Here is a 25972-nt window from a genome sequence, read left to right on the forward strand (position 1 = left end):
AAGTAGCATGGATTTTAAAATGTTATAATCATCACCAACTGCCTATTTAGTTTAGGTCCACTGCAGGGCCTGTGGCACTAAACAGTATGGCAAAAATGCTTGTTTGACACTTTCTTTTCAAAACCATTACTTTATCTTTTTTCACTTCACTGAGGGTGGCGCACTTGTTCCATTCAGCTTCCAGGCTTTTGATCCCATTGCAAAAGTAGGAATTGTTTTCAGGTTTGGGAACAAGGAGAAATAAGACAGCCAAATCCAGAGATAAGGGGGTTGAGAAACCAGTTGAAAGTAAAATTCATGCAGTTTTGCCATTGTGATGGTCTATTTGTGGAGTGCTCTCATCTGGTGCTATCCACTGCTTTGCCTGCTGCTTTCTCAGTGGTGTGTAGGGGTTAACGCATGCTTCATCTGTGGTCATAAATTGGTGCAAAGGTAGTGTGAATTGGAATTATGCACTAGTGTGAATTGGAATTATGCACTACATAGAATGCCCATTCATGTCTGCAATTCTTCGTGCATGATTTCGTGCGCGCTTTCGATTGATATGCTTACGGTGTTCGCACTCTCACGCACTGTTTGGTGCTCCTGCATAGCAATTGCATGCGGACTGTTGACCTCAAGTGGGTGTCCAGTGTGTGCTTCATCTTGAGTTGGCATGTCCAGCCTGTCAAATTCATTTGTGCAAAACTTGTCTTCAGTGCTGGTGCAGTCTCATGAACTTCACCCAACTCTGCTTTGATCTCTGCAGGCTCCAACACGCTTTAAAAAAATAATTTATCACTGCATGGAGTTCGTTTCTTTCCATTTTTGTGGCAATTTCTGGTATATTTGCTTCAAACGCATGCCAGACAAAAATAATTCCATGCGCGCTTATCACTAATCCTGTGAGATTGAAAATTGGTACTTACCAGCCATGAAATCACCTCAAAGATTCTGGTTCGAGCTTATAGAACTTTACCAGATTTTTCAAACAACCCATATAGCAATGTTTTTGATGAGGGTTCATAACTTAAAAACCGCATTTCTTGCTTGAATAAATTTGGAGAAGGTATACTAACAAAACACTAACAGTTCTTTGAAAAGAATTGCACTGAATGCCTTGAAAAAGGAAATCTTGAGGTCTGGTAGCGTTTTGTTTAGTTGGGTGAGCTTGTGTGTGGTTCTTGAAAAAAGATTAAGCGCTACTCTGCGTGTCCACATCAGTTCCTTGCTCAAACTTTTTTAAGTGCTTTTCTTTTTTTTTTTTTTTTTTCGTGGCGTAATGGCAGGAAACCTTTGTTTGTTTCATGAGGTATAGAAAAGGCCGTACAGGCAGCCAATTTGATGCTCTTTTAACCATGCTGTGAAACAATTTCATGAATAAGTGGTGGCATTTTTGACCTTGCAGTAATCCATTCCTTCGGTTCGCACGTACAGGTTTTGTCGCATTTAATGTGGTTTAAAATGGGCGTATATGCCTTGGCAAACGAGCTGCCGTGCTGGTAGCCGTGCACGTTTGGTATAAACATGGGAGTTGTAATGGGGATTGCACCTTGCTCTTAGCAGTGTTGCAGGTAATAGGTAATCGGCTCTTCAAAAATTTGCTCTGCAGGGCCAATTCATGCACTAGCCACCAAAACTAGTTGTCATGCTTTAGCTACCCGGAGTGCACGTACTTTGTTACGGTTCTTGCAATCAAAAACTATGTTTGGGTCACTCTATATTGGCACAAAGGTGGTGAGACTGAAGCCAAGCCAAAGTTCTGTACTATTTGTCCCGGTATTGATTATTCCTAAGAGGTTAGAATGGAAAATGGGAAGTTACACTTATATCTGCATGGTAGCGGTAACTTATCATGAGCATGCTCAGTATTTTCTGTGTGTGTGTGTGTGTGTTTTTTCCATATGTGAGAATACATCAGCATTGTATACTGCTGCATGGTTTGCTTTTATTTTCTCCAGGCTCAGCAGCAAGACCCAGGGATGTTGGAGCAGCTCTCGAAAAACATCACGAGACAGGGGCTGACAAATTCTACCTTGAACTACCTTAGGGTACGTATGTGTGTGAAATCTGACACTAGAAATTTTCTTGCTGAGAGCAACTTCTTGCTCCTGTACGAGTGCCGTTGTCTAAGCAGGTTTCTATACCTTAGTGCCCAGAGCTTTTCAGCAGTGCCTACAAAAGCTTTTTGAACAGCAAGTAACAGACACGTTTATCTGGACCATTAGAAAACTATCAAAATCAACAGGGTGTATTTATTTTTTAAATTAACCAAATTTTTTGCATATTTTATTGCAGCTTTCAGATAATGGTGGTGGAACCAGTTCATTTTTAAGGGAAAATCCAGGTCTTGATATCACTTGTGTTACTTGTTAACATATGCACTTGGAAGAAAAAAAAAACACATTGTGTTGAGGCATGATAACGCAAACATTCCAGATGGCTGAGGTGCCATGTGGTCTAGTGTGATGTGCTGCCAAAGGGGTCATCAGTTAAGTTGATTCTGCGACTTGTACCATGACCAAGGGCTGGCCTCGCTCCTCTGGCCTTGGTACAAGCCAAAAGGGCCTTGGACAGTAATGTTTAACGTAATATTAAAGGGACACTGAAGTGATATGTAAACATTGCGGGATTACTAGCGCAAATTGTAGTCCGGAGTCCCCAGGCCATGTTTCGACCACTCTAGGCGCGTTTACGCGATTTTATTTAGTAGAAAAACTAATTCGAAAACGCTGTCCTCCTCTCTTTACGCTCGCCCATTTTCTGTTGCGTTTTCGTGTGACGTCAGGAGGGGATGAGCTGGCAATTGGCTGCGCCACGGCTGCGCCACGGCTGCGCTACTGCACGGCTCCCCGGCCGACAGTCAGTCGGCCCAGCGTTTCGTCCGCCGGCCGCCGGCGGGTCGTCGCAATCAAGGAGGTTAAAAAAAAATTGCTTGGTCGCAATTCGTTCGCTTAGTTGAAACGAAGCCAGGACACGTTTGTGAATGGAAGAATGTGCCTTTCTTTACTTGGTTTGTTTGTACACTGTATCTAGCTCCAAGTCAAGGTCGCTTCACACAAGCGCTGCACATGCGACGCTTCGCTGACTGGTACGCCAGTAGGAAAATATAAGGCCTCTTGGAGGCGGGAGAAGAGTCAGCGAAGTCAATATAGGTACTAAGCAAATAAAATCAACTGATATTTTTACCGTACAGCGTAAAACTAGGGCGCGGGAAGCACTTTTTTGCGCTGGGCGAACAAGCACAGCGGTCAGCAGCACGACTACGCATCTGCGAACGCTTTTCCGTCTACGAAATGCAATTGCTAGACGTGAGCTACTGTGGAAACTCGGGCGACGCTTACTGCACGATCGCAGTACAACAGATAGTCACCTGAGCGGCTTGAAATGCCAAAACTAAATAAAAGTGTAAACCGGTTGTACAATATATACCCTATATTAGCGTGACATTCGCGTTCCGCTCCGTGGCCTAGCAGTCTGGGGCGTTTGGAATTCACCGCAAATGTTTTGCGAGTCACGAGTTCGAATCCCCGCGGGTATGTGCTTTTTTTTTTTTTTTTTTTTTTTGTAAGTTAACTTTTTTGTTTTCCGCCCATGTTTTCTATATTGAGTTCACCTTTTTTGGGGCCGCAACGTTCATGGCTACACGAACTAGTTCACAAAACGTGCGCAGGCTGGCACTGGCGCGCTAGCGAGTTCTCGTTGGCGTGCTGTTGCCATAAGCACCGACTGCTTGCAGGCAGTGGGCACAGGCCAGAATGAACAGACCCTTGGCCTGGTGCGAACACGCTTTTTACGATACAGGCATGAGGGAGGCAAGCTCCAAATATGGGGGAAAAGCGCATGACATTTGGGCGTTTGCGGGTACGCGGAGGGCGTTCATGCACTGCGTAGGTCTCGGCTAGTGAATGCTACGACTACAAGCCGTCCTGGGAGGCTTATCTTGTGATTTTTACAGACGACAACATGGCAGAAGCGCGGTACGATGATTACTGAGATATTGAGAATGCCCATCCAACAAAACCATTGGTTATGTTTTACAGAACCAAAACCGAAACTTGTGTGATTGCTAACCTTGGGCATTGTCCAATCACGGCGCCCCTCCTCTCAACGTCACAGCCTTAGTTGGTGCGGCCGCCGCACACCGCGCATGGTAGTTTTTCTTCTTTAGCGCTTTGTAAAATAATTACCGACTTGTCAACCGGATAAACGATGAAAAGTGTGCTAATTTGAGCCAGTCTACGCAGTGCAAGCAAAAACGGGAGCTTGACAAATTCACTTCAGTGTCCCTTTAAATGCCAAGTTAGCATCTTTGCTGTAACCCGTATCATACTTGTCCGATTCTTAATGACCGGGCCGTGTAGAAGGGAACTGCGAAAATGTTCCCAAAACAAGGTGGGGCCTTGGTTTAACTAATCATAACTCTCGGACAGGTCTTGTCACTCCCAGAAATTCATCTGTGGTGCCTGTCGCATTAAAACCCCATACTACTTGTGCTCTTATTGGGATTATTTAACACCTAACTTATGGATCTGCATACTTTTCAAGCGATTTCTCCTGTAAATATTTGTTGAGGATAGCGACTTCAGTCCTCCAGGCTTCCTCCAGCAACTTTGCCATTTCCTTGAGTGATGCACGCTTTAGCCCTGTTTTCGCAGGGTGGCCTCTGTAGCATCGACCATTGTCCCTAGCAATTGTGGGATATATGGTGAGGGGTTCCTCGGAGGCCCAGCCAGTCCTTGCGTAAGCCACCACGCTAGCTCCCGGCGTGTCAACCACGCGGGCTCCCATGGCTACGGCAGCCCAGCGAGGTTCGCCGATACGAGAACACAGTAGACAGTAGTGCCGAAGCACAGCCGTTTATTTGGGGAATCCCAAAGCATGCGAGCACAGGGCTCGACGGCGTTCACGAATCACGCCGTCCGGGTCGTGACCGCGAACGGGAGGCAGGCACTCACGGCGCGCGACAAACAAAGCTCCCACCTGAGACACAAGTATCCATCACCGCCGCGTTCTGCCGATCTCGCCCCGACCGGGTCTCCGACGAGACTTCCTTTGTGTTTGGTATGCTTTTTCAATAATGAATGGAATGAAATATCCAGGTTAGAATGCGTATACTAGTGTCAAAGTATTGTTTATCTGTCTTTTATTACTGAAAGCAATGCATAGACATTGCTTCAGTATTTTATTATTATTATTATTATTAGATCTGCTAGACCAGGCAAGCCAGAAAAAGCGTGATGCTACAATTTCTGTACTGTACATACTAGAATCTATGCAAGAACTGCTAGAACTTAACAAGAAATGATCTTTGGGGTGGGGGGGGGGTTGAAGGTCAGTGGTGGTAGTTTTGTGCTGAGGTTGCTGCTCATCCCTGACTCCAAGTAATGAAGGGAGGGCAGGGAAATCTTGCGGTTACTCGTAAGGCAAAAGTTTATCGTGTTCGTTACCCGCTTTGGGTCTGTAAAAACTGCTTGTGATGCCCGATGGGTTGTGATGTACGGTCGTCACAAGTTTTAACTACAAAAAAGCGGGCGCCAGCCTTTGTACAAAGTGACCACAAGCTTGACCTTCTGCGGAATCTTTACTCAGCTGCTGCAGCGCATGCGCTCAACTTCACTGGCCACTGCGGGCACTTTGGCAAGCTGCCGCCATGTGCATAGGCTGGCTCCTCGCTCTTTGTTGTTGTTTAACACTTTTGGTTACTACACTGACTACCAATTTTGAGCTCTAGTTTTAATCGAGCATTTCTCAAATTACTCGCCAAGGCAAGTAATCACATGTGGTAGACTTCATCCGACAGAATTCCACTCTCCGAATTGTTCTTGTTCTTGCGGGGTTTGTGAAGTTCCGATCGACGCAGTATTTCGAGCAAATTGAGGCGGTGCGACTGGTGTGCACTCTCCTTTGACAACCCTTCCAAGTCGTGGTGCACAGTAACCCGAAACTAGGTCAAAGTCGCTGAATCGTGCTATTACTGGCTGTGACCGTGTTCTATTCATTTGACAGCCACTCTCGGTATTACCAACAGCTTGGCATTACAGCATGGTAATAAGTGGTTCAATTGGTCATAGAACGCAGGGTGAAGTGACATTGCCGATCTGGTGCATTGTTATATCCAGGTAATGCTTTAATCAGTGTGCAAACCCAGATCCGCTTATCAAGTTTCAGTTATCGTTTGAAAATATTGTCTTGCTGTGCAGATTGGTTAGAATAAACTGGAAAATTTTGTGTTTAGCAAAGGTGCAGAACATCAAACCTGCTTCACGCTCCACAATTGTTTACATTGGCAATATATATTTAGTGGTTTTCAGTTGTAGATTGAATTGAAATAAACTGCATTAGATGAAATTGAACTACTTCTGTGAGAGCTGAAGTGGTCTGTCTTCCTGTCTACTAAGGTGCTCTTATAGCGGGATTAAAAAGATTGTGTCTTGAATGATGATTGTACAATATATTTTGCACAAATACCGAGTTTTTCTCATTCTGCATGTTTCCCACTGTTTTTAGGCTTGCAGTAGTCACCTGCCCCTTCCAAGGCTAGTGCTTATCACCTTAGGATCCATTAGGAACAAGAAAAATTTAAAACGTGCCACAAACCCTCTGCTGTATTCTGCCCCTTCCACATGACTTTTTTTTCTTTCGATGCTACAAGCATTTCTTATTATTATTTTTGGTGCATGAGCTACTGTTTTATAGCTCAACATTATAAATGAACACTAATTCACACAGCCCACAGCCATGCCTTGGTTGCATTTTAGGAATGTCATTTTCTTGTAGTTTTCATTGATAGCTTTGTTTAGCGTATGTTCAAATTAAGTGCACTAATACCAGAACAAGGAGAGTGAACACTAAGAATAGTGCACACTTTATCCTGTTGTTCATGACACTGCTACAAAGTGTGAGAGTATCGTAAATGCGAGATGTACAAAAGGAAAAAATCCTTCCAGCTGTGGGAATTGTCACAGTTTTGGTAACGAGTATTTGTGCACAGTGAATAACACCTTGCTGGCTGCAAAGGTTTTTGCATTACCGGAGTGGAAAACAGTGTGTTTAAAATGTCCGCTGGTCACAATACTACGCTTACCTACACTTGTCTAGGTAAGCTAAGCACCATAAACAAAATGACAAGGAACTCTGGGGGTGGCTGGGAATTCTTGTTTCTAAAGTCTTCATATGGTAGCTTTGGGTATATGTATATATGAATCTTTGCCAAAGGCTTTGTAATGTGCAGTTTTTATCACTCGTTTGGTTTTTTGTAGTTCACTGGCGTATGCATTAGTCAATAAATTGGCAGATCAAACAATTTATCAACCCTGCTGCTAAGACTCGAAATGAGGTGGACACCAACCAAGTGTCATTTATATTCTGTGTGTAGCTTGTCAACTTAATTAAGTTGCTCACACTATTATATCATAAAGTGTTGACATTTTTGTTGCTTTTCTTTCCTTTCCTGCTACAGCTCAAATTCAGCTTTCAGAAAATTTCCTGTTTTGAGTTCGGCCAAAACATCACGTGTGTGGTTATTCAGGTTCGGGTCAAGTACTGTTTTGGCAGCTTGTTATAGCTGGTATTGTTTAAGTATATTTGACAGCATCTGCATATATAGCGGGCCCAGATCTTGTGGATATCTTGGTATCTTGGATACTTGTGGAAGGTATCTTGTAGATACCCACGGCAATCACGTGTGTTAAATAGCAGCTTCACAGGCAGTTGCACCAGGGCAGCCCCTGATGGACATCCCAGCCATTCTGATGTTGGGTCGTTCTGTGCAGCTGTGTGTCATCCTGGAGCCCATGCAAGAGCTGATGTCTCGGCACAAAGCGTATGCCCTCAGCCCCCGCGACTGTCTCAAGACCACTCTGTTCCAGAAGTGGCAGCGGATGGTGGCCCCTCCAGGTGAGCACTGGGCTCCTCTCTCGCCGTAGGCTAGCCGTGTTGCACTGGAATCCCCTTCCTTCCGTTCATAGACTCGTGCTCAGGACACTGTTTTTAATGGCATTTCAGTTGAGCTTTTTTTCCTTTGCGTGTTTATTTTGTACTTTTATTCAGTCTGTTGAGTTCCTCTCTTCTAGTATCCTCACAGTAGCTTTTTTTTTTTTAAACTTTGTTTGCATTCGGTTGGAAGGATTCAGTTTACATAGGAGGTTCAGGCTAGCACACTTGGCCAAAGGTGCAGTTGAGTGTGACGTGAGAGGACATTGTTTTCAACCTTGATTGTGATTTAAGTGCTCCACATGCTTGTGGGCTGCTTGTTGCTGAAGTGGCGACAACCGAGAAGCAATCTGTTAACACCGTGATTGGTTGACTCTGCCAGGTGTCGCGCACCGCGGAGCACCTAGTGACCTAAAATCAGCTCAAGATATAGGTATGTTGTTTACACTGTGGGTCAACATTTCAATTTCTTCTTTCTACCAGAACTAATGGGGCTGCTACCCGGGCTACTAACAGCATGGAGGTGAACACTAGGCATCAATCAGCTTACTGGCATATTTTACTCGTACTAGCTGTACTTAGGGCTACCACTTTTAGGCTTAGGAGTGATAATGAAACTGACATGCAAAAAGCTGAAGGCCTTACAGAAACTGCTGCTGATTGTTTTTGAGCCTGAAGTTTCCTCAGTCTTTTTTCTACACTCGTCGACTTTTATACGAGGTCTTATCAAGTGTTGTTAGTGGAGAATTGGTTAAGCGTAGGCACCCATGCAGGGAAAGTGAGTCTAGATGTATTTAGCTCAAAGAAAAGGAGCATCATAGATCATCTAATGCACACATAGGATTAGCCTACAGTTATTGAAACTAATATGAGACAGGACCACTTTTTTTTTTTTATCTTAAAATGGGTAACTTGTCAAGCCTAAGTGTTGTATTTGCATCACTAAAGATTGCGGGAGTATTGCGCCAAGCTCTGATTTAACATAACCACAAAGCATTCAACCAATGCCAGCAGATGCCTCGTGCTCAGCTTTCGAATCCTTCCTCTTTGGTGATGGCACTTTTGTTTTGTTTTTATTTTGTTCTAGTTCTGCTTATTTCAAGCTCTCTGGGTTTTTTCAGTTATGCCCTCTGCTTTACTAGTTCTTTTTTGAGTTTGGCACTCTTTGCACTGCTGCCCGATGCCAATGCCTGCTAGTCCTGGCCTGCATGTGTAGACCAGGCTTTCTGTGTCTAAAAAGGGCAACTGCATTTACCTGGGCCCTCCACCTTGTCCACTACAATGTTGGTGTGTGCTGTGGCATGTGTGCTTCTGTGTTTGAGGGATCTGGATGGGCATGTGGATTTCAGCTGCTTGTGTGCTCGTTTTGACCAGTTTGCATTATCCTGCACCCCACGTGGCCTCCTTAGCTAACACAGTGCGGGGCAGAATTGGATGACCCTGTGGTGATACTTTTCAGAAACCCAGCGACCCCCAAGCAAACGCCGAAAGAGGAAATCGTCAGCTGCAAATAATGCTGGTGGCGCCAGCAACGCTGGTTCTGGTGGCAAGAAAAAGAACATGTCACCGGGGCCTCCAAACTTCTCACTCGCATCACAGGTAAGGAATCAAGCAGGAGTGGAAGCAGAACCTTGCATTTAGTTTTTAGGTTGTTGGACATGATGCTTGTGCCTGCGACATATCTAGCTAGGGTTATTGTGAGCTTTAACGGGCCGACGCAACACAGGCAATAAGGCACGCCATAGTGGGGGGCTACAAAATAATTTTGACCACCTGGGGATCTTTAACGTGCACCGAAATCTCAAACACACGGGCGTTTTCGTTTTTCGACTCAGTCAAAAAAGCGGCGGCCGCCGGGAATCAAACGTGTCCTTGGGCTCGGCAGCACAATGCTTCAGCCACTGAGCCACCACGGTGGGTTACATGCTTGCTTTCAATGGCACACCATTTACCACCCTGATGTTCAAGCACCATGGTTAGCAGCCACCATGGCAACACTTCAGGCTGTACGAGGCTCTATGCCAACGTGTATTAACTCTTTCGGGACCACCGGAAAAAGTGATGAAAAAGGGAGGTCTCGGTACAAATTTTTGATTGCGTAAAGCAAAGGCACCATCCTGCTTTAGCATATACCAAAATGCGGCTGATTATATGTTCTTTGACATACAATACCAAGTTTTAATTCAGCACTGACGATAATACCATGAAAAAATCCGGAAGGAAGAAATATTCAAAAAGAATACAATTATTTCAGGATATACAAAATCTGGCACAATGCTTTGTTCCTTCATCACGAAAGTTTGATGTGGCTAGGCGTAACCGGTTTTTTGTTTTGTGTGTGATCTCTTTGGCACTAGGGCCATGGCTATGTCGTCGCCCAGGTACACGCCGGGCTCTCGTCTCGGCGAAAACTCGATCCGTTTTTGCGCTGGTGGCAGGAGATCACCACCATAGGCAGTTAACACCCTAGCGAACAGATATAAACCAGCGAGAACATATTTCGAGAACATATTTCGGGCGCACATACCTACTCCAGAGCCAATTGAAACCAAAACCAACACCTACCTTTGAGCGCGATTTGATGTTCCAGGCTGATCGACACCCGAATCCTCACTCGAGCTGAAATCCAATCTCTAAAGTCGCATTCCGACTCTTCACTGCCACTCTCATCATTAAAATCCACAGTAGAAGGAAAGATACGCGAGATGAGACGATGCGGATTTCTTATCGCGCTTGCGCACGAGTATGATGCCATGTTTGTCTACATTCGAAACCACCGCCCGTCAGAATAAAATACCGGATGCGTTGCCGCCTGGCGATAAAAAAAGAAACTTCACAAAATAAAAAACTCCAGTTTTCAAACTATCTCCTAGATGTCGCTAGGTGTTCCATCGAGCGAAAATTTGTATTCTGCAGGCGTGTGAAACCATCAATTATATCTGATCGATGGCCTATTGGAGTGATCCCGAAAGAAGATGCGCCAACCCTTGGCTGGAGCTGGAACAGCCATGGTTTTAGTTGTTGGAGAGGCGTAAAGGATGCTTACGTCTTGCAAAGCCTTATTAATGCTTCTTGTGAACCCAAGCACATGCTCATTTGAAATCAAATTAACACGGTGCAGACCTTCGTAACGTATGCTGCGGGGTGAACATTTGCACAGAGTTGTATTGTACTGTAATCAATGCATCCACAAATGCACTAAGGTATGCACAAAGGTCGCTTGTACAACTTGCCTTTCAAGCATCCTTTATCATCACACAAATTCAGACAACTATTATAAACTCTGACATAATGCTTACCTTAAGTCTTGTTTCATATGAGCTAATGCACAATGCACAATTTTTTTGCTTTTTTTTTTTTTTTTTTTTTTTTTTTTGAAGAATCGCTACAGTAGCGGCAGAAACTCTGCCAATGCTGCCGATGTAACGTGATTTCAATGCAAGCCCTTGTTACTTTGTTGCATGCTACCTCGTTTGTTGTTGATGCACAGGGTGGTTGCTGATTGGCATGACATTCTGGCAGCAACAACCTTTAGTGTGGCAGCTTGCTATTTTTAGGGGTGTGCCAAGGGAAAGGACAGTTGTAGGGTCATCACATGATTTTTTGGGCGCCGATGTGGTCGTGCGGCAGGGCCTACATTTATTCAGAGGAGATTCGGTGGCAGCAGGAACCCGCAAACCGAGGAGCACCTGTAGATTGTGGCTGGGGAGCGTAGCAGCCTAGGTGTACTCTCTGGCGCATGGCTCGTTCTGTGTGCAGAGGCCATGCGCTGTTGACGCTGGCACAGTGGCCCATGGTGATGATAGTGGGCGCTTGCGGTCGACAACAGAGTGGCTACTGCAAGTGCGCAAATGAAAGGGAGCCTTACTTTTTCTTTTCTGCAGCCAGGTTATAGCGGGAGGGGCGAGTGTGGGCTATGTCAAATAGCTGAAACCCTGAATGGCACATCACTTGCTCCGATCTACGTGCGGGGGTCCCAAAACACTGCACTAAAACCGTTATTGTGTGTCAAGCGACTGTATTTAAAGCAACATGCTTATGCATTAACTATTATTGGAGGGGACCAGTAGTCACAAAAACCCCCATTATATCCAGTCCTGCATTTACTGAAGGTACGTTGTACATGTTCATTGGTTGAAGCAGGTTCTGGTACCGAAAAGTCTAGCCCGCGATTTCTTCACTTGGCAACACTGGAAAAGCTATATCTGTGCCTGCGCATGCGCATTGCACCTGCACCTTGCAGAAAAAAAATACACAGGCGTGCGTCGTCTAACTCCGTTTCAACCCGATTCTCAGCCTTGGTATTGAAATATCTATAAATAGTTGCACTCACAGAGGCAACCTTACTGTTCCGCATCCGGACCAACTCAGCGCGGACACCGGCGTGGCTCCATAAGCTGAACATTATCTCTTCACCTCTGTGTGGAACGTGTGGTGCTACAGGCGACATCGGTCATTTTATTATGGACATCCGAGAGCATGCGGAGGAGCGGTTAGCTTTGTTTAAAGAACTGCGAAGGATAGCCGCTCCACATGCCTCTTTGAACGGTTTAATTTTCCCGGAAGGCCATTGGATCACGAGGAGGGAGATCTTTCGTTTGATCCTGCAATTTTTACATGTCACAAGCCTCAGCGAGTCATGGTGAATTCCCGCGCATAGCGGTAAAAAAGGTGCTGATCGGGTGAGCAATTGCTGGCATACCACGCAAGGCTAGGTCCACCCGTCAATAAACATCACCACCACCACCACCACCACCACATTATCAATATTTTAGCCGACCACTTGAAAAGTACGAGAATGGAAGTGCCTCCGTAAAAACAAAATACATTCTCCGAAGCGGCTAGACGGCGGAGAACGAAACGTTCAAGCTCTGCCTTGCTGGCCAGACACTCGAAAGAGCTCCAGACCGGTGCATCAAGATTCTTGGCATGCTGGTACATGAAAGGGAAGGCGTGGCAACGTGGGTGCGGCAGCTAGAGCCTAAATGGAAACAGCTTCTGCATCTTGTAAGACGCATAGCCCACAAATCCGGAGGAGCCAGCACACGCACAGCTCGTACCCTCACAATGGCAATACTAACGTCAAAAGCTTGCTACGGAGCTGTGTGTTTTGACCTTGCAAAATCGCAACATGACAAACTGGAAAGGCTACACCGGGAATGCCTTCGGGTGATAACAGGCCTGCCCCGCCATGCCCGGGCCGAGGAGCTGCACCGCTACTCTCGCATCCCGCCGCTGAGAGACATCATTGCAGAACGCAAGGCAGGACATGATCGCCGCCATTTCTACACGCCAGCGGGCCAGTCACTCCTAGAGCTGGCCCAGGAACAGCTGGGTGAACAGAAAGTGCTCCGCGCGATCGCTCCCTGGGACGACATCCAGGTTCGTGTCACGAAGCCAGTCATGCGCCGACACACGAAAGGGGATCACACGGCCCAACGAACCACCCTTGCTGAGAGGGCCGACTTCCAGGACAACGCCATCTTCACGGACGCCGCCTGGGATCCAGATATCTTTCGGGAAGCGGTCGCTGCCGTCTCGGGACAGCAGCGGGATGCGCAGACGTTTCAATACTGCCAAGAGCAGCTAGTGAGGTCACTTGAACTGCAGGCCACCCTTTATTCACTAGAAAAAACTGAATGTGCTAGGAGCAGCCCACTTTCTGTGCGAGGGAAAACCTTCACTGTTTTTACCGACTCATGGGACGCCCTAAAAGATCTGACGAAGACACCTAGAGGCGGCACTTAGGCGCACAACGTGAAAGTCTCTTGCGCAACCCTTCACGAGCTCTACAGCGTGGTGGTGTGTGTGGACTGGGTCCCTGGGCATGCGGGCAGCATCGGTAACGTTACTGCCCATGACGCGGCAAGCGAGCTGGTACGTTTCTGCTCATCCCTCCTTGACGTAGTCCCTCAGGCTCCAGTGCTCTTTGACCCGGACGAGGAACGCGAGCGGATAAAGGTGCAAGCTAAATGTGAACTGAGGGCAAAGGTGCCACACAATCCCCACCCACTTCTTAAAGGGCTTCTGCGCGGTGCGGAAGTGCTAATCTACAAGGCTAGGACAGGGGCTGCCCTTACGGAAGATGTTATGGCAATGTGGCGAGCACACGCCGCATCCAAAAGAACTCGTGGCGCTGACCCACAGGCGAACAGCACCGATCAAAACAAGGAGGGCGACCAGGCAGCCACTGCGACATGCTGCATGTGCAATACCGGTGCCTCTCCAACGGTAAGGCACCTACTGTGGAACTGCCCTGGCCTTTCACCGCTGAGCAACAGGCACAAGGGTGCCGGCGTAACCTCGTTGGAGGAATGGACAGCCCCACCCCTTACTTGGACACTGCGAGCACGATCCTTCCCTTGTGGGAGTTTGTGCGAGAGGCAGACCTGACCGGATGACTCTGACGGCCATCCCACTCCCTTTCCTTTCCCTTCCCTCTTATCAAACTAGGCTACCAAGCTCCCTGAATCGTCAATAAAGTTTCATTCATTCATATGGGGGCACTCTCCTTGCCCTTGATAACTTCGCATCACCGGAGAATGAAACTGCAGCTGTGAACAAAAGCAACACGGCGGGCAAGAGGCCGACGCTGCAGTTGCCTGCAACCACGGATGTCAACACAAGTGCCCTCTAATGCGTGGTTGAGTACAAAAACCAAATAATGTTTTTGAAGAAATGCTTCACACATTCACTGATTTAGATATGATGGTTGCAGAGCAGCTAGCGCATGTGAGGAGTCTCCAGAGCTGTACCGTTCTCACACCGCTCGCACTTAGTTGACACAAACACTGGCAAATCGCAAGTTCCCTTCGAACAAATTACTTGAGTTTGGCTTCCGCACGGGAATATTGTTGGAAGCAATATTTCTGTTGTCCTTGAACAGGTGACAGTGTACCCTTTCACAGTTGTTACTCAAAAACTGTATTCCACGAGTATTCTCAACCTGGCCAAGCACCACTTAAGCAGAATATCTTGAGTAATGTCAACCACGTTTGCACAGACTTAGATTCAAATACTTACAGTGTTAGTGGCAGCGTCAATGAGCCATGGATGTCCCTTCAGAGTGAAGCCTTACAGAAAAATGCTTTCCTGTACATATTGCGCACAAATTATGTTCCCTTACTGCACAAGATGCGACCCAAAGGAATGGTGCCCTTGCACAGCAAAATGACTGTGCGCAGTATTGTCAAGCTCTGTGTCCACGTTTCCATGCTTCCAACAACTCTGGTAGGCCCAAGTGATCAGCTGCCCCAAAACAGGGCCAAGCAAAGGTGTTTGCAGCATTAAAAAGTGGTTTCCCCGTGTGGGGGTGTAGTGACTAAGGCATTGTACTACTACCATCAATGACGTATTAAAGCCTGGCCACTGCAGATGTTTTCCTGGCCAGGGCAAAAAAAATCTTAAGCGTCCATGTGCTGTAGGGAACTGTGGTTTATCTGTATCTATCCAGAGCTCCGCAGTGTGGCCTGCTGTAGGTTTATCTAAATGAATTTGAAGCTGTGCACTATGATCTGCTTCGTAGCCCTGTTCATCTCTGGGATGTTAGCTTCCCCTTACCATTTCTCTCTCTATCTGTCTGCCTTCTTTTAGTTATTTCATTAGTTTATACATACTTTTATCAAAATGTACAATTAACAGTGTAAGGAGGCCAAACTGCTCGAAGTACATTGATTATACCTGGGGTTCTGCATTTTGAGTTTATTTTTACGTGGATTTGGGGAGTGTTTTTGAGTACTGATTTCTTTCTTTTTTTTTTTTTTTTTTTTTCCCCGAACACATTTGTAGTTTGCATCTTTCATTTTTCGCGCATGAAATTTGCAGAAACCTTTAAACAGCCATGTACTCAATAAAAATAATCGTTATTGCTGCTATAATGCTTTAGAGAATAGCATGTGAAACCTTCGATTTATTAAAGTAATATCTTCGGGTAAATTTTATGTTGGGTCCATAAATGTTGCACACTTTCAGGTTCGTGACAGGCAGCATTGAGAGCGCAGTTGCAATGTTCACACTAGAAACAACATGCAAGCAGATTCGGGGTGGGCCATCAGGACGTGTATTTAGAAAGGCACCCATGCAAAGGTCATCAAGCATGCCAAGATGTTGTAGAAGAAAGTTGAACGCTTCGACAATGAACACCTGCGGTGTTTTTCAAGAATTTACGCGTCAGGAAGCACACAAATAGGCACTTGACACCACAGGTTGGTGAGCGAGGCCGTAGTAGAAGTACCTTGACGGGTGACCACATTTCTTGCACTTGACAGCATCTATTCCTCCTCGCCTTCCACACACATTCTTACCACGCGCACGTGCTCACACGACACCAGTCACATCATCCTAACCGTAGTTGGTATGAAAACATCCAATGTGTGTACTTTGCAGCCTTTATTTCAGCTGAACGGTACCCATGTAGTCTGTTTGTTGGCATCTTCCTTCCACCCGCCAGTGGGTCTACACTTGGTTGCCTACACGTAACTAGCCCTCCAAAGTGCGAAACCATAATTGTAACTGCATTGTTGCCTGGAAACGTGAATTTGTGATGTTAATAGTATAGTGTGTTGCTGAAAGTAAGACCACACGGTTTCTTTGGTGTCAACTTAGTGTCTTCTTTACTGGTTATCATCATTGCCATCAAAGCTTATCTATAAAATTACTGCAACCGTGGTGCTTATAAGGTTAATTTAAAAAAGTAGGTTAAGGAACAGGCATAAAAAATCGAAATTGTTTACCAAATAGTGTTTTCAGAATTGTTCAAGGATGTGGTTCAAAATTTCTATACGTGCCTGTGTTGTAGAAAGCAGGAATTTGCATTTCTTCAAGGATCACTGTAGCTTTGGAAGAGAGGAAAGCACTTGTGATTTCCATTTGCCAATTGCACTTGCAGCTAGACAAGATCTAGTCTAGCAGGACTACAGGTGTTAGAAAGCAGCATTGAGGACTGAGGTGCTAAAAAAGCAAGGTCCAGTTGGCAAATAACGGGCCCAGAAAGGCTTGGTTACCTTCATTATCGTTGTCAACAGCAGCCTATTTAGGTCCAGTGCTGGACGAAGGCCTCTACCACTGGCCTGCACCCGCTGCTGTCCTGCGCTGCCCGATTCCATTCTTTGCCTTCAAATTTCCTTATTTCATCCCTCCACCAAGTTGATGGTCTTCCCCTTCTCCTAGTCCCACCTCTCGGTATCCATTCAGTTACCCTCTTGGTCCACCTGTTGTCATTTTATCTCAGTACATGGCCGCCAGCCCAAGTCCATTTCTTTTTCTTTATTTCAACTATGATACTTCTGCTCAAGTTTGCTGCCTCATCCAGGAAGCTCGTTTCCTGTTCTGTCATGATAGGAGTAACACTTGTTTTACTCCTATAATTGTTTGCTCCAATGGCAAAAATTTCAATTATGGTGTTTTACTTTCTGAACTAGTACACTTGGGCTCCAGATTGATTAAAGCACCTGGGGATCTTTAGCGTGCTTCCAACATCGTGACACACAGGCGCTTTTCGCCTCCATCTGAAATGTGGCCGCTGTGGCTGATATCGAACCTGCATTTGTGGGAAGGCTGGGTTTTCTTGTTCCACATCCAGCTTTTTCCCGCCAGACTGCATGATTCCTAGCGATGCTGGTTGTGCTCTAGGATGTAGTGTTGCTGCTTCTCATGAGCACAATTTCTTGAGGCAGTGCCTATAATATTCTGGACAAGCTAACACTTAGAAGCGCAAGGCAGCTTTAAGAAATGGAGTGTTAGTCATTGGGAAAAGAGGCTGAACTTGAGGAGAACAAGTGCCTTTGAGACCTTGAAAGTGGTTAATTGGTACCACGGGCCCCGGGGGAGTGATGGAGGGGGTACATTTTTTGGAAATAAAATGATACAGTTATTGGGCTTTGAAGTAGCTTTTCTTTGTGTGTGATTTTCTAACTATTCATAGGTTACAAAAACCTTGGTTCCTTATGGTATAAGACGGAAGTGGAGAATGTAGCTGCAAACTGAGGTGTTCTGTGGTGAAAATTTTCTCATAGTCAAAATTTGAAAATTTTTGGGCAAGGTAGAACTGTAAACGTAGTATAATGCTGTTTATATTTATTATGCAATTAAAGAAACAGGTATAATAGGATGTCTTGAGAGTTTCACACCCTGCTGGTCACACCTATGACAGTTTACTACACAAAAAGTGGAAACATCATTTTGATAATTTTTAAGTGATAGCTTTTGTAAATAGCCATACTCATTTGCACTTTCCTGAACTTAAGCTATATATTGATAATATTCGGAAGAGAGCTTGGTATGATTTACTGCAACAATCGCCCCAATTTCCATTAAGATCAAGGTGGCTGTTCAGAAGTTGGCTCTCTTGGGGAGTGTCCCCCTCTAAAGCCTTTTGTAGAAATGAGTCCATCATCTCTCAACATAGTGTAGTGTAACATTTGATCTAGCTGACCTGCAGTCTTTTTTTTTTTTTTTTTTTTTTCTTCTTCTTATCCTACTGGAAAAGTAATCATTCCATCACTTCCCCCTAGTTTACCTTTTCAAGCTTGAGAAAAGGGAAAAGTCGGGGGGGGGGGGGGGGGGGGGGTTGAGTTTGAAAATAGGATGGCTAAGAAACCAATTCAAAGCCTAATTTGTGAAATTTCTCCGTTGAAATAGTCTACTTATTTGTGGGTCTCACTGCTGTGCCCCAGTGTCAAGGCATTGTAGTACTCATCGTGGGCTCATCTGTTTGGTTCCTGTCCTTAGAAGCTACTATTCTGACTGATGTGAACAACAACAACACCCGTGTGTTGACAGTTTGGCCCACTTTAGAGGTCCCCAGTTGGTCTAAATTAATCCCTAGCCTTTGTCTACGATGCCTCATAGCTGAGTTTCAAGTTTCAGCGTTGGCACCGACAAACCTAAGCTCGTATTATTATTATTTTTTTTTTACTTGTTTGTAGGCTGGCACAATGTCTTTGCCTTTAGAGTGGCAGCTGCTTAATTTTAAACTACTCGGTTCTAACGTTCTGAATGTGAAATATGCATTAGATTTGGCTTGTTGTTGGCCTGAATTATGTCAAATGTATTTGCCATCTGCAACATTGCAAAACATGTCAGACGACCACCATCATTTTTTGCACAAGGTATTAGGGGCTAATTTCTCCTGAAGATTTGCCTCCTGCAGAAATGATATTGGTCACAAAACTGGGCAGCAAGCAGAGAAAGCAGTATGTTGAATACAGAACTGGGGGCAGTGTTAAGTCTAGAACAACATATGTTGCCACAATATTGCTTAAAGATTTGGTAATTATCTTTATTTCGTTGAGGCCTCCAAAATTTTTTGCTGGGCCGTGCGTGATGAGAATTTCTGAAACAAGTGTCAAACTCTAAGCAGCGACCAACATGCAGTCATTGATCCTGTTGTGTTACTCTAATTACAAATTCAAGTGGTCCCCTGTAATCGCGTGGCTGTGATCAGATTTGTGTAACATTTCTCCAGCGGTTATGCCGAATAGAAAACCCGGTTTTTATGCAACTCCAGCTTCTTTGGGGGAACAAGACCAGTGGGAGTTTTTTGCACTGCCATAGCCTGCTGAGGAGGATGCATTGTTTAGCAGAAATCGTGCATGTACTGCAGTGCGTGACCTGCGTTGTGCAGTGGATTGTGTCCGTCTGAGAATTCCAAGTCAAGTGTTGGTGTTTGTCCGTTTCCACAGGACGTCATGGTGGTAGGCGAGCCCTCGCTGATGGGTGGCGAGTTTGGTGACGAAGATGAGCGCGTTATCACTCGGCTGGAGAACACCCAGTACGACGCATCTGCGGCCGCTGCCAATGGGCTCGAGGAAGGGGACGAGTTTGGCGGTGGGCCCCTGGCACCGCCCCCCGGCTGGCAGGGCCCACCCCCGGGGGGGGCCCCGCCTGAGCGCAACCCCTCGGCCCCACCTCCAGGCCCTCCGCCACCCCCGGAGGACAAGAAGACCTCTCCCAGCATCAGCCAGTAGGGGATCACGTGTGGGGACATTGGCTGGGGCCTCTCCGGTTTTCCTTTTTTTTTTTTTTTTTTAACCCCTTTCCCGTCATTATTTTTAAAAATTTTTTGAAAGGGAACACAGGTTGGGAGTCCCGCATCCGTCACTCTCGCTGCTGCAGCAATGTTGCCCCTTGAACCCTCAGTGTGCCGCCTAGGTTACTTTAGCATGGCTTACAGTCTAGGCTCGTGGGTGACACCCAAGCCTGCAAGTGGCACCACTGTAGGGGTGGGGTGAAACTGAAGTCTGGTGGGCATCGCAACTGTGCACCCCTCTTGGTCGCCAGCGATCAGCCCAGTGAAAAACTGGCAGCAGCCTCGAGTCATCCTGACCTTCCTGGGTCAGTTTAAGCATCCATTGTTTGAAGTATGCGTGGTGCTGTCTAAGCGTTGTGTGCTTCTTCATGGTCTTCGTTTTCTTTTTCCTCTTTTTTTTAATGTTAAACACATTTGTCGCCTAAGTCTCGACAAACTTCTTCCCTTTTGTGCAGAGACAATTTTGTTTGCGACGTTGACCTCAAGGCTTGCGGGATCATTTGATCTTCTCTAGTAGATGACGGTGAGGACACTGCAATTGTGGTTGCACTGAAGGGGGGCTGGCCACTGCGACGTTTCTCGATTGTGCAATAAGTGGCAGATTAGGTTGCATGAGTTGCTCCTTTCTAAGTTATTCTTGACTGGCATGTTTTAACGGTGATCTTCAGCCAAGCTTTCTGTCCAGGTCCTATGGTGTATGATAAGGCGTTCTGTTCGCTGTGAAACATTTCGCATCTGGACTAGCTTTGTTTGTTTGTACTGCACTTTGTGCTTTCACTTGAGGTATCTTCAATCAGACCTGCACTTGCTGAGTCCACTCACGCGTGGCAGGTGCTGAGGCTGTCGTACGGAGCAGGCCGCTAACCTTTTGTTTTTGGCGAGTGTTGGGAAAGCTGTGCGCTCATCCCGCACTGCACAAGCACAACGGAGAGCAAAGTTCCATGGGCTGTAATAGCCAGAAATCGGAGACTGCTGCCCGTACCAGTTCTGCGAGTGCAGCCAAATCGAAGAGACCTTTGACGTCTCACACAAGCAAATTGCACCATTTGGTTTTGCTTTTGGTGACAACGAAGTTTGGAAGAAAACTGTACAAATGGTTGGTGCGACAAAAACTTTTCATTCTGTGTCTGTAAACTAGGCAAAAATAGTCATGTCATTGTTCTGCATTTTCTTTAGCTGCATGTCATATATTTAAAGTTATTGTATGTACATGGCTGAGAAAAGGTGGACTTTCCATGGAAACTGTTTATTTAATGCATGGTGTTCAGCTAATTTGCTCTGCATAGCAGTTTTTAAAGGTGCACGCACAAAACAAGCCATGCTGCGCAAAGCGCAACAATGGGGCACATGATAGGTGGGTTTTTTTTTTGTTTGTTTGTTTCCACCTTTACACTTTTTCACGTTGGGATGCGTATTATTTAAGAGTATTGTGTTGGACAGTTAGATTGAATCTGTGGTTGCACTTAGTTCTTCTAGATCCTGGACTTTTCTTGCAGGTAACAACACTGAGAAGTGGCGACAGAGTTCTCTAACCTCTGCCAGCTGCCAACATATCGGCTCTTTTGCGTGAAGGTGCATGACGACGTACACGTTTATTTGCAACTGTATACGCCTCTGTGGATGACGTTCTTTTTTCTTGTCTTGTACAGAATGGGGAAAATCTTGGGCGGGTCGGGAGGGGCACTCAAACCTAAGGTGTAAAAAGATTTCTGTTCTCGAGAGCCAGTCTTTGTTATGTAAAGCGATTGTCACAGACTCATTAACCACTTTCCTCTGTAAGTTGTGCATTTGAGAGACGAGAATAAATCTGGCAAAGGATGTTTCACGTTTGTTACATCAACATAACCCATTTTGGCGTTTGTGCACTACCTAGGCCAGTGGACTTTGTGTTTGTTGCTCACAGTGGTCCAATGATCCATTATCTGCACCACTTTCATTGTAAACTGACCATTTCTATGATCATGTAGTCAGAATAGGGCATACTAACAGTGTAGCTTTACAATGTGAATCACGTGTTTCATTTCCCCTGATAAGACATGAGCTTGCATTCACACCAACAGCAAATGTTGGAAGTGCTGGCATTGTGTATGTGGAAAACAGTGAACTTATAGGACCTTTGGGCCTGATTGTGATGGCAGACCACGTCTTGCAATGTAGTACACCCTGTACAAAAATATGCATTACAGTCATCTACAACTCACCTGTGCAATCCTGATTTTTTTTTTATGCCACGACCTCGCTAGGTGGTCCGGCCAGTGTGCACTGGAAATCTCTGGCGCAGCTGATGTGTAGTGAGCATTTCCCAGACTTACTTGTGCAGTGTCAAATGTGCCACTTTGCTTTTTCACCTTGCTGACATGGTACTGCACTCTTGAGGGGCAGAAGTGGGAAGAAGAATGGTTCCTTAGCCCAGTGCAGCTCAACAGTGCACGTGAGGGTAAGAAGGAACAGTGGAGCTTGGATGTTTTCGTGAGGAGGTTGCGACGAGGCTGCGCAACTGTCGGCACTGCCAAACCCTGTTGGCTTGTAGAGGTGGGAGTGCATGTGGTAGCTGCGGTGTCAAATCGCCAGTTTTGCTGCATGTGGGACCGTTCACGATATAGTATGTGGGCCACTGAAGGAAATCGGGCTTGTTAGCTACAAATTGCACAGCCATTTTGGAAGGGTGCTATAATATAGCAGTGCAGCACTGTTCTCACAAGTGTGACAGAATGCTGTATCCATACACATGTTGATGTGCTAAAGCTGGAATTGGAAAACAGTAAATATGAAATTTTTATGTGTATTTGCTTTAATGGCTTAAATTGAAGTTGAAGGCTACCAACAACATCCAGAATTTTTTCAACACTTTTAGGTTTTATTTTCATGGGATATAAGCTGTGTGAAAAGTACTGAATCTTTCTCAACAACCTTGTAGCATATTTTATGGAAAAACCTGCGATGTGTTGGGTGCAAGACTGAGTTGGCTAGTTTTGGCAAGTGATATTGATTTGGCTGAACCGCTCCTCCAGTAGTGGAGTGCAAAATAAGACTGGACACCAGTTTGTGGTCTTGTAGAGGTGCCTCGCACATATAGTGAAAATGTTCACACACACAACAAGCAGTCGCCACACGTATGAGCCTATTCTGAACCGAGGTAAAAGCAGCTCCCACCTTGCAGAATACAGAATGCCTATGCACCACACAGGACAACATATACACAACGTCGCGTGTGGTGCACTTCACATACTCATCATTCACACACACTTCATTTCATTTTATTTATTCAACCTTAAGGGCCCGAAGACAGTACATAACTATCGCATTTCATAAGCATTACAAGCAACTATTGCAGGTGGAGTGCTACCAGAAATTGAGAGGGAGTAAAATCTCGCCATGCAGTAGGCCATACTCAAGTAGAGCGACATATTTTCAGCATCGTATGTCTAGCACATACCCACCCTTCACACGCACTTTATGCAATCACCATAGCTACCTGAACTCCCACAGTCAACTCTCACTGCATGATATGCCATAGTACCACACAGAAAAATGTATACAGAGCAGAGGGACTCGTAATATACGCATGTCAAGCAAGCATCGCACTTGGGGTGCTGCTACCCGAGCTGCCGATGTGGGTCAACGCTAACACTCCTACATCACGGGACACTTTATTCAGACTCTTTAATACAGTATAACATACCTACATGCACCTAGATTATAGCTGACTGGACCACAATTGTGCCATTAGATGCAGTCAGCCCTAGCTGGTTGCAACTGAAGCACTGTGGCAGGCACAAACTCGGCGCCACCACAAGGGTACAAGTAGAGCATGAGCAATGGATTGCGCTGCTGAGCACAAGGTCGCGGGTTTGATTCCCGGCCGCGGCGGCCGCTTTTCTGATGGAGGCGAAAAGCAAAAACGCCCGTGTGTACGACATTTCGGCGCACGTTAAAGATCCCCAGGTGGTCAAAATTAATCCGGAGCCCTCCACTACGGCGCGCCTCATTGCCTGCGTTGCGTCGGTGCATTAAACCCTACAATCAATCAATCAATCAATCAATGAGCAATGGATGAAGATGCCCCAAGGTTCAAGAAGAGGTGTTTCTTTAAAAGCCAGCGCCCGTATTAGAGGTACATACTTCCCGTAACACTGAACTGCACTGGTGTGAGCACAACTGGGTGGCCCAATCTGAAGAAGGCTGTCCGTGCGAAGACGGAGAGGACAAAGGGGTGCGCTCTGGCCACTGGGCTCAGTAGCAGAAAAGCAGGAGCAAGGTTTGTCTTCTCAGTGGCAGGTACCAAACGGCACAGCAGGGGTCGCATGTGAAAGCCTGAGACTAAGTGCCGGGGTAGAGAATCAAATGAGGCACTAGCTGGCATTCAAAGGAAGGTAGAGGCACTTGGACAATAAAAAAATTGTGTCATACCTTGAAATGCCCTACATAGGTGTCCCTGAACTGTACCCCCACACAGGAGGGTCTTCATACCCCACCCAAAATAGGCCATTCAGCTTGGGCAATGACATAACAGGGTGTAAAAGTGGCTGCATTACGGTGTTTTAATGCAGAACATTCACAGCCTTAAAATCTGGCAGAAATTCAAAAAGGTTCCTTCGGAACAACACTGGTGCTATGGTGAGCAGGCATGTAGGAAACGAGGAAGTAGCCACTTGACGATTGATGATGTAGTATGGGTGCCTGCACCCAATCCCCCAGGGGGCTTGAACCCAGGGGTGCAAACTTCACCACGGCTGATAAATGCGCACAATGAAATCACTGCTCCTTGTCTACCTGCAATTGCACATATAATTTTTCAGCACCCATCTTGTTCACATTAAGTATTTTACTCGGGACAAGTGCAAGCGGGACTGGCGCTTTCACCAAGCTTACCTTTGGGAACATGGACGATAACATACAATTCCTGTCAGAGATGATTTATTGATTCAGTACCTTTTTTAAGGTCAACTGCGCTAAAATTTCAGCTCGGTCAAATTTATTTTGAACATGCAGTATGTACTACCGAACAAACTGGGACATGACTAGTAGTCCTGCGTGGTTAATCAGTTAGAAGGGTTTAAAATATCTCCATAGCAGATGGCACTACCCGCTGGCGGATCGGTCAAACAGCCATGTAGTGATGTAGAAAAAGTGACATTTTGGCTGGCAGGTGCTTTGTCAGCTGGGAAGCCAGGAAAATCAATGGAGTTCCGCGCCTGCAAAGCATTTGCGCGCAGGTTTGCTCTGGCCGGTTGGCGGCTCACACTCGTGGGCTGCAACGTGACCTCAGCCTGGCCTTAATGGCTACGCTCTTCTCAGTTTCGCTTTAAAGATCACAGATGTTTGCTGGTCGTTTGTGCCTTGCTTGCATGTATTTCATTGTGTCTTGCAGTATTTTTAGGCTGACTACAGTGAAAGCTTGTTAATTCGGATCTCTAGGGAGTAAGAAAATGTACAAATTATCCAAATGGCGAATTATCGAACGAATGGCAAAAGCAGCACATTTACGATTCTTTTATGCACACTTTTACTTTGCGAAGAAGTCAGTCATGCTAGTTTGTCTTCGGGTGGATAGCTTGGAGGAAAGAAGTTTTTGCGCAAGAGCATTGCATGGGGCATCATAGCAGAGTTCTTCCAGAACAGCGAGAGCACTCGCAACTTCTAGACAGCAAACAGCCTGGTACTGTTGGCTGTTTACTGGCCGCACTGTACGCTTGCATCCTCCCCATGGCTAGGGGGGGAAAGCGGGTGGGCGAAGAATGGCATGTTGCGGCTAACGGTGTTGGTATGAAGATGTTGGTGTTGGCTGTTTGCGGGTAAGTTTGCGCCAAAATAATGAAGGTCTTCGGCCATAGGGCAATGTACATTCAATGTACAATGTAGGAGCGCCGAATAATCCGAATTTCCAAATTATTGGGGGACAAATTAACAAGGTTTTACTGTATACAGAAATAGGGTTCTCAAAAGCTCGGAATTTTCAGTGCAGTTGGCCTTTAATGCGTTGTCACTGCTTGAACGCATGTCTAGAGTTATTCAAGCGAACTGGTTTCA

At 45.8% G+C, this 25972-nt stretch overlaps 1 protein-coding gene across 3 annotated transcripts in view; it reads left to right on the forward strand.

The window, feature by feature from the left end:
* LOC144155201 (LIM domain-binding protein 2-like) overlaps positions 1 to 22142 on the forward strand; it is a 293633-nt gene extending 271491 nt beyond the window's left edge. For 2 of the 3 annotated variants that reach the window (XM_077686509.1, XM_077686510.1), the window contains exons 9-13: positions 1941 to 2030; positions 7755 to 7878; positions 8297 to 8347; positions 9374 to 9513; positions 19596 to 22142. In XM_077686509.1, coding sequence (XP_077542635.1) covers positions 1941 to 2030; positions 7755 to 7878; positions 8297 to 8347; positions 9374 to 9513; positions 19596 to 19880 — 690 coding nt within the window. In that variant the 3' untranslated portion in view covers positions 19881 to 22142. The remainder of the gene's footprint in view (positions 1 to 1940; positions 2031 to 7754; positions 7879 to 8296; positions 8348 to 9373; positions 9514 to 19595) is intronic. The other variant, XM_077686511.1, reaches the window with a different exon arrangement.
* Positions 22143 to 25972: the final 3830 nt, after the last annotated feature.

The sequence above is a fragment of the Haemaphysalis longicornis genome, unplaced genomic scaffold (genome assembly GCF_048455015.1).
Source record: "Haemaphysalis longicornis isolate Haplotype H1 unplaced genomic scaffold, Haemaphysalis longicornis Haplotype H1 scaffold_1, whole genome shotgun sequence".
Taxonomy (NCBI): domain Eukaryota; kingdom Metazoa; phylum Arthropoda; class Arachnida; order Ixodida; family Ixodidae; genus Haemaphysalis; species Haemaphysalis longicornis.